General features: G+C 35.5%; 1 protein-coding gene across 1 annotated transcript in view; it reads right to left on the bottom strand.

The window, feature by feature from the left end:
• Positions 1–5574: 5574 nt before the first annotated feature.
• Positions 5575–11680, bottom strand: part of CCDC102B (coiled-coil domain containing 102B) — a 41888-nt gene continuing 35782 nt past the window's right edge. The window contains exons 5-6 of the mRNA XM_030478601.1: positions 6003–6189; positions 5575–5603 (exon numbers count right to left, since the gene is read on the bottom strand). Of these exons, the coding sequence (XP_030334461.1) occupies positions 5575–5603; positions 6003–6189 (216 nt within the window). The remainder of the gene's footprint in view (positions 5604–6002; positions 6190–11680) is intronic.

The following is an 11680-nucleotide window of genomic DNA, read 5'->3' as shown; positions in this document are numbered from 1 at the left end:
GCTCTTAGTATGTCTTCCATACACGCCCATTTTTGGTCAGTGTCAGAAATGGGATACAGAGCTAGATGAACTCTGGTTCTGATGACATGCAAACACTCTTATGCCACTCTGAAAAAATAAAAAAGGTAACTATTATTTGAAAGCAAGCTTCCCCAACTGGCTGGAAAACAGGGAGAGAGGTGGTGCAATAAGGTTGAGAAGTTAAAATTTTGGGTTTTTTCCCCTTAATTTTTCATTTGAGAATTCTAACCTTTGAAAAGCTGCGTATAGAAAAATGAAGGGAAAAAAGAAAACAATACAGGCTTCATAAGTTTCACGAGAAAAAGACTAAATAAAACTTTTTCTGAACTGTAAAATCTTTCTCATTGTTATAAACACGTAATTTACTGCTTAATGAAAAGCTTGAATGGAGACATTGTATTTTGTAAACATCTATAATTGCAAGCATGATAGTGAAATAGGTGTTAATCTGCCATATGCAGTCTGCCAGGAATAGCCTCCAGTGACTTTTAAATAGAAGACAACACTGAGAAATTCAGTGTAAGAAGATGTTCCAACTTCTACAGGTAATACTTGATACACACAGCCCCACCGCATGAAAAATTACAAGTTTCAACACTTTCATCTCATGACTGAGGTTGAGGTTGAATCATTGATCTCCTTGATCTCCTCGATCTCCTCCAACTTGACCTTCTTGATGTCCTCCAACTTAACCTTCTATTATTTTATGATTAGAATATATTCCTTAGTAAAAGATCACATTAAGATATTCCAGCTGTTAAAACTATGTTATGAAAGTTACAGGACAATAGTAAACATGTAAACTTCAGTGAAATCAAAATCTTGTCCTAATTAATAACTGATTAACATGCATCAGCAAAACCTACAGTTTTTCTGGGGTTTATTATTCCTATAAAATAAAAATTTTTATAGAGTCTTCAAAAATTGTACAATTGCACAAAAATTTTACAAAAATTGTACAACTGTACAATTTACAGGCCCATTCAAGAAGTTAGAAAATAGAAGATAAACCACCAAATTTAAATGAAAAAAATGAAGCATACTAATACTCTTGAATGTATGCCACTAGTCACATGCAAATGACAGATTATTTTTTAAATCTGGTCTTTAACCTTCAGCTTTTTCTTGTCAGGAATTCCAAATTTAATATTTTTGAAACTGGAAACCATTTGGTGGGGAAAGTATGGAGTGCTGAGTGTTGATCCATGACAGTTTGTAATCCAGTAATTTTTTCCTTGCTATTATTAAAGATCAGCATAATTTCTTAGAAGAAATGAACATATCTGTAAAACTCTCTTCTTATTTGCTTTTAGCTCTAGATTTTAGTGGGTTTTCTAAGGAATTAAAATGATCATTTCACCAGAAAAGTAATTAGAAAAAAAAAATCATATAAAAATAACTGTATCCCAAGAGGTAATTATGAGAATACATACTGCGTTTTAAAAATCTGCTAAGGTAATTGTGCAACCGATACCACTTTACCATCACAATAACCAGCCCCAGAGGTTCTCATTGAAATGAGATAATTCTCCATTGGTTGACCAGTGCTAGATGAAGTATCGAAGTATTTAACAATAATACTGTAATTATGTCTTCTCTGGAGTTTTGTTCTGATGAAGAGTAAAAACTATATTAAAAAACTCAGTCCAAGAGATCTTTGTGACACAAACCCAGGAATGAAACACATGGCAATTACTATAAGCCTTTACTAGTCAAACTTCTTTCACATCATCCACAGACTTGACTTGGGGAAAACTAAATACACTGTCAATTAAAAATAGAGTAGGATGGTGAGAAACAAAAATAAAACTAAAAAAACATCTTCCTTCCCTCTCACCCTTCTTCCCAAGCCCAGCTTCACTCCTTCACACCTGACTCCTCTACCTCCTCCCTCTATGCACAGATGGGGAATGGCAGGTTATGGGTCAGTCTCTGCTTCCTTCCTACTCACACTGTTCCTCTGCTCCAGCAGTGGGTCCCTCCCATGGGATAGAGTCCTACATGAACTGCTCCAGCATGAATCCTTCACAAGACCACACTTCTTCAAGAATTGTTCCTGAACAGGTCCTTTCCATGGGGCAGGTCTTTCAGGAACAGACTGTTCCAATGTAGGTCCCCCACAGGCTGCAACTCCTGTAGAGATTCCCCTGCAGCCTGTGGAGAAGACCATGGTGAAGCAGGTTGCTCCATGCAGCCCATGGAGGACTGTGGTGGGCACATGGAGCACTCCACTCCTTCTACTTCTTTGGCCCTGATGTCTGCAGAGCTGTTTATCCCACATTTTTTCCTCATTCATCCCTATCACACACTGCTGCTCAGTGGTTTTTTTCTGTATCTTAAACGTGTTTTCCCAGAGAGGCCACCAGCAACTGATAGGTTGGCCAGCGGTGGGTTCCTTTTGGAGCCAGCTGAAACTGGTTGTTTCTGGCAGCTCTCGATCTCTTCTCACAGAGACCACCCCTGCAGCCCCATTGCTACCAAAACCTTGCCATGTAAACCCAATACAGAAAATTTTTCAAATTATTTGCATTAAAAAATTCAGTGTTTCCAGCTTTTGAAAACTCAAAAGTTGATGATTTAAAAACCATCTTGCTAGGTAATGATGAGCTAAAATGGTTTCATCTTAAAAAATGTGTTGTCCATCATTCCATATTTCAAATCTATGGATTTTTTTCCTAACATTATAACCTTATACTATTGAAGACAGAAATTAAACTTTTTAAAAAATTTATTCTATGATCAGCAAGCTACACAGTTCAGCATTTTGCACTTAGATTCTGTACAAGTCCACTGCAAAACATATTCAATGAATCATATATTTAATAACCAGATATTCCCCATAATAATTAGAGATAATACAAAAGAGCAGTTATTTCTCAAAATCAATAAGTTTGTTTCAAGGTCATATTCACTGATGAAATAGAAAATATCTTTCCCATAAACAGCAAGTTTTGGGTATTGATCTATATCATCAACAAGTTTGGGGTTTTTCTTCATTTTATTCCATCCTAGATGAACCAGTTAGATCCATTTAATATTTGTTGCCATGCTATTTGTCAAATAACACTGCTAATAATTTAAACAGTATTTTCCACTCCAAGAAGTACAATCAATAAAACCACATAGTAACAATGTCTGATCTCAACTGTTTCATCAATTCTGCTCATCTTTTTGTACAACAGAAGTTAGCCTTTCAAAAACTGCATATGGAAACATTTTAAACCAACATATTGCCAGCTAAGAATAATATTAAGGGCTCACATTTTGTGCAAAACATAATTAATATTAAATTTTGTGTGTTTAGAATTTCAATCTGCATGACTTCTTACTGTTAGTGGCAAGAGATTGCACAAATTCTACATTCTGTGGAGGTATACATACTAAAGAGCAAGAAGGGGGCCTATAAGGATGCTGGGGAGGGACTCTTCCTTAGGGACTCTTCCTTAGGGACTGTAGTGGTAGTACAAGCGGTAATGGCTTCAAACTTAAACAAGGAAAGTTTAGATTAGATATAAGAAAGAAGTTCTTTACAGTGAGGGTGGTGAGGCACTGGAATGGGTTGCCCAAAGAAGTTGTGAATGCTCCATCCCTGGCAGTGTTCAAGGCCGGGTTGGACAGAGCCTCGGGCGACATGGTTTAGTGCAAGGTGTCCCTGCCCATGGCGGGGGGGTTGGAACTAGATGATCTTAAGGTCCTTTCCAACCCTAACAATTCTATGATTCTATGATTCTATAAAATCAAGTGTCAACATGAAATCATTTAGACAAGGACGTAAGAACTTTACTTCTGTATTTTGATACCATATTTAATGTAACTAAAACTGTAATTAAGGAAAAAAATGTTGCCATTATTTATACCCTTTAGAAATACGAATCAGCTATACAACAATAAATAACACTGTAGTGTTCTAAACTACAATGGATCTCCCAAATCATCCCGTAAATGCAGGTTTTGGAGAAGCTAGGGTGTTAGGCAACTGTGGTTTGCTCTGGAATTCATTCCATAACCTTACTCATATTCCAATAATTTGCTGAATAAAGCCCTGATCATTCAGATTAAGATGCACAAAAATCTTTAGAGAGCTATGGTTTTAGTCTTGCATATTATTCCCTTTGCTAACCTAAACATATAACCATCACCCATATTATACAGAAATCATCCTTTTGTACTCTTTTAACACTGCATCTAATGTGTTATTTTATTTGAACTCAAGCTACCTTCCCAAGAAAAAAGGCTCTTGAATCAGAAGTCAAAGCCATTCTTTTCAGAATATTGACAGTATTAAAGCAAATTAGATCATAGAATCATAGAATAGTTTGGGTTGCAAGGGACCTTCAAAGGTCATCTAGTCCAACACCCCTGCGATAAGCAGGGACATCTTCAACTAGATGAGGTTGCTCAAGACACACTCTCAGAATTTAGAAAGGTTCAACAGTGACACTAAGATGTCTCTACGTAGCAATAGACAGGTTCCATCTAAGATATAAATTGAGATACGCTGGAATCCTTGAAAAAGACACTCTGTCCTTCCCTAACTTCTATTTTTCACTTAATGGCAGCAACAAGGGTTAAAAACTATGCTAACTAGCTCTACAAACCACTGTCTTCTCCACATATGGCTGCCCAGGTCACCAATGCCATGACTGATTTGGGGATGAACTCATTGCCAGAGTAATTTTTCTCATAAGGCTGCTTCTGTTTCAACTAACTTTTTGCTGCTGTGAAGAGAGTTCATTGCTGCATTAAGGGTTCACCACAGTCCTTCTTTCCTGTGACGCCGTTGACCTTTTATTTTACTCATGTTTCCAATGGATGTTTGGTGTCACAGAAGACTGCTTATGGTGGTAGTGTTTACTCTGCCAGCAGCCAGAGGCCCAGCCTTTACATGCCTTAGCAAATGAGCATCTTTATGGCTACATTTCCAACCTCAAATTACGTACATTACAAAGAAACCATGAAAATTATCATATGATATGATTTGGTATGATACGATATAATACGATATGATAAATACTAGTAAAGGAAAATCCAAAACAGGTGATTGTTATGTAAGATATTTTATAAAGGTAAGCTATATGCATGAATTGCAATTTGCTCTTCCTGAGCCACCAAAGACATATAAAAAATCATATCTTTTCATTTAAAAGCAGACCTCAAGTACAGAACCTCTCTCTGCTAATCTTTCCCAAGAGAAATTATCTTTTTCAGCTATAACCTTAACCTGCCATTATTCAACAGTAAATGCACATAGATGACATTAAATTATTTGTTATTTCGGCAAGTAAGAATGTTACTGTTTCTCACTGCCCATACTTGTAATATCAAGTATGTACATGGTCTGGAGGTGGTTTTTGCTTTCTCTTACCTAGCTTTCAGAGTCACAGTGAAAGTAGGAGCCTTCTGGATTGCTAATTAATTATTGGCATAGAAAACCGTGAAATAAAAGAAATATCCAAAGCTAAAATCTCTGAATAATTTATCACAGCATTTTTATCAGTACAATAAGATTTAAAAGTGAACAGATCTTTAGAGGAATCAAAAAAAAAAAAAGAACTAAGGTCCTTCCTTCAGTTCTCTCTTCCCTAAGAAGAGATTCAATATTCGGCAAGACAAAAAAAACTGTCTCGCAGTTTTTTTTTTGCTTTGACCTTCATCAGGACTCTGTAGCTATGAAAGCTTACTTAATCTCTTCTGTTCCTACCAGTCTTTACTTTTGCTCCCAAGTCTTCTCAGACTTGTCCTATCCTCCTGCTCCTTTTAAATATGAAAAGATGCTTCTTGCTGTTTCTGTACCCTACAGAAATTCAAAGTCACTGACTTCTAACTGTCCAGGTCTGAGATGCTGACAGGGTGTTCTATCTTGCACAACCCTTCTTTTAGGGACGGATTTTGACATTATGAAATGGTAATTCTTCAGGGGAATGCTCCCCAAGTAACCAAACTAAGCAATGCATATACCTTAGTTTGGATCAGCACCTTACTTTGTGCATTTTGATGATCACAACTTAATTTAGTTAGTGTTGCTTTATTTTTCATCTCCAGAAGTCCCTGAATTTCTTTTACCTGTGATTTTGAACTTCTGTTCTCTTCTTCCAAACTTTGCTTTTCTGCTTCAAGTTTCTCTTTCTTCCCCCATCCAGAGGTATTCTCAAACTGCAGTCTTTCAAACTGGGAAGGGTTGTGGTGGGAGGAGGAACAACCAAAAGAGAGAGAGAGAAAAAAAAAAAGGAATAATATGACTCAAAAAACCTGTTCTTCACCAGATGAAGCTAATGGCCTCACCTCAGAGTAAGGAAATCATCTTAGAAATCAGTCCAAGATATGATTTTTTCATGTTTCATAAAATTGAGTACTTGAATTTGAAAAGAGAAAAATATACAAGAGAGTCAATTTTTCACTAATCGTACCTTAACAAAACTAAAACATAGGTAATGTTTTAATATAATAACTAGTAATCAAATCTAATTTTTTTCCTGTTATTTACAGAACAACAGTATTAAAAAACAAAAACAACTTTTTTTTTTTAAGTAACATTGAGACTGATTTTTTGTCAGACAGTGTAAAAGTTCACTTTTTATTTCCCAAAAGATGAAAAATCAGCATGTTTTTAGTTATGGTCTGTTTACACTTTAGAAGAACTGTAACAAATTTTCATCAAACTGAACCAGTTCTGAAGTATGTCTTCAGTACTAGAAACCGCTAGCCTAATAACCAGAAGAAGGATTTTTCAGTTTGCAAAAATCTGTTTCTTGAAGTCACAAGTAATAGTCTTAATGGAAATATTATCTTTTTATGGCCAATACTGTAAACTTAATTTAGGATAACCAAGCTTTCTCAATTCATTTATCTAATCCACATCTAGGAGGAATTAAAGATATCAATAAAAAGCTATGTTAGTAAGTCATATAAAGTAATGATCTAACAACTGATTTTATTTAGTGTTTGGAGACAACTAAACAGAGGGTTTTGCCAAGAATGTACAAAATGTTTCTCATATTTCAAAAGAAAAATTGGTAAAATGTATTTATTTTTATAGCACAAAGCAGTTACTTGTCAGGTACTAATAGATTTTGATCAGAAGATTATTACTGACAAGTACTTAGTATTAAAAACTTATTATTAACTAGTACTTATGAGAAGATTAAAAGAGATTAAGGTAGGTTAAAAAAAGTGAAAATGAAAGGTTTCAGTTCTTTCAACTGAGATTAAAAAAAGAGGAATACTAATACATAATGTCAAAATTTTTAGAACTTTACAATTTTCAGTTGTGTGATAACTAAAATCGGTTACTTGATAAAAGTAGAGATTGACAAGAATGCAAGGCACTTCTTCATTGAAGAAACAGGATATCTGTGCCAACAAGGCTTTAGAGAGACCTGGAGAGGTGTACTTTTTCAGATATTGGTTACTTTAATTTTAAATCAATTTCTGGCAAATAATGGAAAGCTACTGAACCTGAAGCAAAAAGAATGAGGTGTTACAGCATCAGAGAAACATAATTCAGACCACAGCAATGAGAATTATAGTAATGAATCATAGCAATGAGATTATCTAGCTAAATCAAACAGTAAACCTGTCTGTTCCCACCTTATTTCTGAGCAAATAAAAACAATCAGAAACTCTACACAGCTAAAGAGACTTATTCAGATTTTCAGAGGAAAGTAGAAATGCTTTTTGAGTCTGTCTAGTATGGACAAAAACATATTCAAGAGAAAATAAAAAATGCTTGTTTACTAGCAATGATAATATTTTTCCAGATATTTCTCTAGCTAGTATTCTATATATGACAAACTAGAGAAATCCCCAAAAGACTAAGTACAGGGAAGCGACAAAAATATAAAGTAGACAATGTGTTTTTTTTCTCCACAAGCTCGATCTTCTCCTGATGAAGAACAATAAAAGACAGACAGCACAGCTGATGTTTCAGTTTCCATGTATAAATCAGAATGTGACCTCAAGCTTATCCCTTTGAAAATGAGGTTCGTAATGTCCAAAGGCTTACACTATGAAGTGTGGGAACTTTATGTACTAAAGTTACACCTAAATACTAAATTATAATCCATGGAATAGATAGGAAATCAAAGACAAAAGAACTAAGACATTACAATAAAATACTTTACTAGCAAATTAATTAGAGCTATCTCAAAATTCTATTTCTAAGCCAATTCACATACTGTATTACAGTCACCAACCGTACAAAATTTAACAAGAGCAATTGCCAGATTCTCCATCTGGGATGGGGTAATCCTGGTTATACGTACAAACTGGGAAATGAGAGCCTGGAAAGCAAGCCCATGGAAAAAGAACTGGGGGTTTGGACTGATAGAAGGTTGAATATGAGTCAACAATGTACCCTGGCAGCCAAAAATGCTGATCATGTCCTGGGGTGCATCAAGCACAGCATAGCTGGCCAGTTGAGGGAGGTGATTTTCCCACCCTATGCTGCACTGGTGTGGTCCCATCTCAAGTACCGTGTGCAGTTTTGGTGCCTAAATATAGGAAGGACATAAACTATTAGAGTGTGTCTAGAGGAGGCGACCTGGATAGTGAAATATTTCCAGGGCAAGGCACATGAGGAGCGGCTGAGGTCACCCGCCTCAGTGGTGAGCAGTGGTTGGGCCACCCACTTCCCTGTTTAAAGACCTGTAGATGTGGCACTTAGGGACATGACTTAGTGGTGGATTTGGCAGTGCTAAATTAATGGTTGGAGTTGATGATCTTAAAGGTCTTTCCAACCTGAACAATTCTATGATTCTGTGTTGCTGTGTTTCTTTAAAGGGAATCTGTTTTGTTTTGTTTTCTCCTCATTACATGAAAAACACACATCCTTTTAATTAATCTATTGATGCCTTAAAATCTAGTATCTCCTTTCACTTTTCACACAGAAACATTTCATAGGAACAAAATACTTATTTTTCATTCTTAAATTTATTACTGAAATTTCAATTAAATGCAAATTGATTGAATAGCAGTCATACCTATAGCACATCTACAGTGAAAAGAATTGCAGGTGGGGTTTTTTTCATATAAAATATACATAGTCATCTATGTGCAGAGAATAAGTATGCTTTTGAGTAGAACGACAGATTCTGATTTATAAAGGAATTGAAAACTTCAGAAACAATTTGCAACATGTGAAAAAAAACCTCAGGATGTTTCATTTTCCCTTCAAATGTGAATATTTTCACTCCAGAAAATGTCTCCACAAACTTGCACTGAATTTTACTTTTCAGTAGGAAGACTAGAACAATGGTGGAAGCATAGAGTGAGGTCAAGGTATTGTGAGTGAAGCGGGTAATTGCTAAGATGAGTGGTTGAAATGAAGGATGGTGTACTGACCTTCGAAACTAGATAATAACATCTTAAGGCTAACTTACACCATTTTATGAGTAACACGAAAGACAGAACCCTGAGAAAAACAGATGCAGAAAAAGGAGCTCCTCCTGATACAGTTCATTAGTGGGAAAATCTTAATGCTCTAGTTCAGTTTAAGGCATCACAACAGCAGTTGAGGCTCAAAAGGTTTTATTGAAACAAGTTTTTTCTCCTTCCTTTTCATCAAAGGAAGATGAAGTAAGATATAGGACAACAATTAAGCTGCCTACTCATTTTTAATGGGAGTAATGACAGCTAAAAGAAGCATGACAAAAAAAGAGATGTAGCAGGCAATATGATTCCAAATGGAAAAAGGAAAATTTTCTATGCAGCCCTCTTTTCCATCAGCTTCCTATAAAACCTGGCAAAAGGTAGGAAAGTGTACTTAGAGAGTTATTTCTATCTTTCTAATAGGAGCATTTAAAATAGAGATGGACAGAACTCAAGCATTATGGCAAATAGCTGTAGTTTTGGTTTGATCGACAACAATATCAGAAATCGATATGACTGACAATGATATCAGAAACAAAAAATACCAATTCAACCAGAAATTCTCTCTGCAAAAGGTTTGGGTTTTTTTTACAAAACTGGTGCTTTTTAACAGCATTTTCTGAGAAAGATTCTCCAAACATCTTAAATAGAATTTGTCTATACAAGATACTTCACATTATATGCAAGGTCTTTTCCACAGCAGAATAGACTGAAAACAGAAGTTTCATTTTTTACAATCTGAACCTTACTCAACCACATCAAAACATGAACTTTTAATGCTATCTGTCTTCATACTAATGATCAGCAGGCAAGCCAAATATGGCCTACAGACCTGTGACGCAGAGAAGGAAGAATTCCTATTTAAACTAATAAAAAGAAATCTCTGGCAGCCTTATTTAAATACTTGTAAAACATCCATTTCAGATTGCATGGATCAAAAATGAAAATTTATAATCAATATGCTATTTTGTGCTTTAAATGACTGCATAGAGCTTTTTCAGGTTTTAAAGCAGGAAGAATGAATACGCATCTTCAAGATTCTTGATATCCTCACTATACTGTGTATGGAGGTAATTTCCACTCATCTATGCTACAAATTATTCTACAAACTTATAGCAAGAGACACATTGAACTGAAAGTTGAATAAGCCACAAGTTGATTATGAATTAAGGATCGTGTCATTCTCCTAATAAAGAAAACACATTAAAATAACTATAAAGCTTCATAAAGAATTTAGTGAATTTGACTCTTAGAACCTTTTCCCCACAGTTACTTACAATACTCAGCAGAAGAAAGCTCTTGGTTTCTGAAGCAAATGTTCCCTTTCTGTAAATAAGATAGGAACATGAAGTTTCAAAAAAAAAAAAAAAAAATCATTTCCAATGACCTTTTCAAAGCCAGAGTCAAGAACTCAACAGCTGTGCAGTTTTACCAACCATCATCCAAGTTATTGTACATTGTTGAGAAATGCAAGGACAGAGAATCTACCATTTCACACTGGTAGTTTTGTTTATTTATGAGACATTGCCAACTTTTAAAGTACTGAATGCGTTTCAGCTGCGAGAAGGACTGGCAAAAGTGCAACTTCCTTAAATATGGCACCTAGGTAGATTGGATCAAATGAATTAAAATCAAGCTCTTCCTGAGGAGTCTACCATCAAGCTGAAGCTGCATGTTTCTTCATCAAGAGTGCATTGTGATACATCGTTATAATTTGTAACACAGTTATAATACTGGGTCTGAAGATCTTTTATCAATGGTCTGAAAGGAATGGTATCAAACTGTTAAAGATACTCTCAGCACAACTGGGATTAAAAAAAAAAAAAAGTCTGTACTGGGAGACCAGGAGAAAAATGATACAGGCAGAAATATCTTCAAAGAGATATTATATACAAGCAGAAGAGATCAGTTAGACTGCTGAATCTCATTCTCTGAAATCCCTCTTGGTTTTAGGTCAGAAGTTCTACAGAACTAAGATGATAATGGTTCAATTCCACCCTTTGGGAGAGGTGAAATAGGAAGATACCTATGTCCAATTGCATAGGAAATACTTTCAAGAATCTTCATTACCTGCACTATAATAATTGGAGTTTTGGTGGTGGTTTTTTTATTTGGTTTGTTTGGTTTTTGTTTTGTTGGGGTTTTTTTGGGGGGGTGGGGATGGGATTTATTTTATTTGGTTTGAGATTTCTACTGCGAGAAGTCTGTAAGAGCTTGGTGACAACTGCAGAAGCTCCTAAGGCCTCAAAGAAAACCCACTAGCTTGCCTGTTTCCAAGTCCAGCACTGCTGTG

This window comes from Strigops habroptila, chromosome 1, assembly GCF_004027225.2.
Source record: "Strigops habroptila isolate Jane chromosome 1, bStrHab1.2.pri, whole genome shotgun sequence".
Lineage (NCBI taxonomy): Eukaryota > Metazoa > Chordata > Aves > Psittaciformes > Psittacidae > Strigops > Strigops habroptila.
This window is presented reverse-complemented; position numbering and strand designations above follow the sequence as displayed.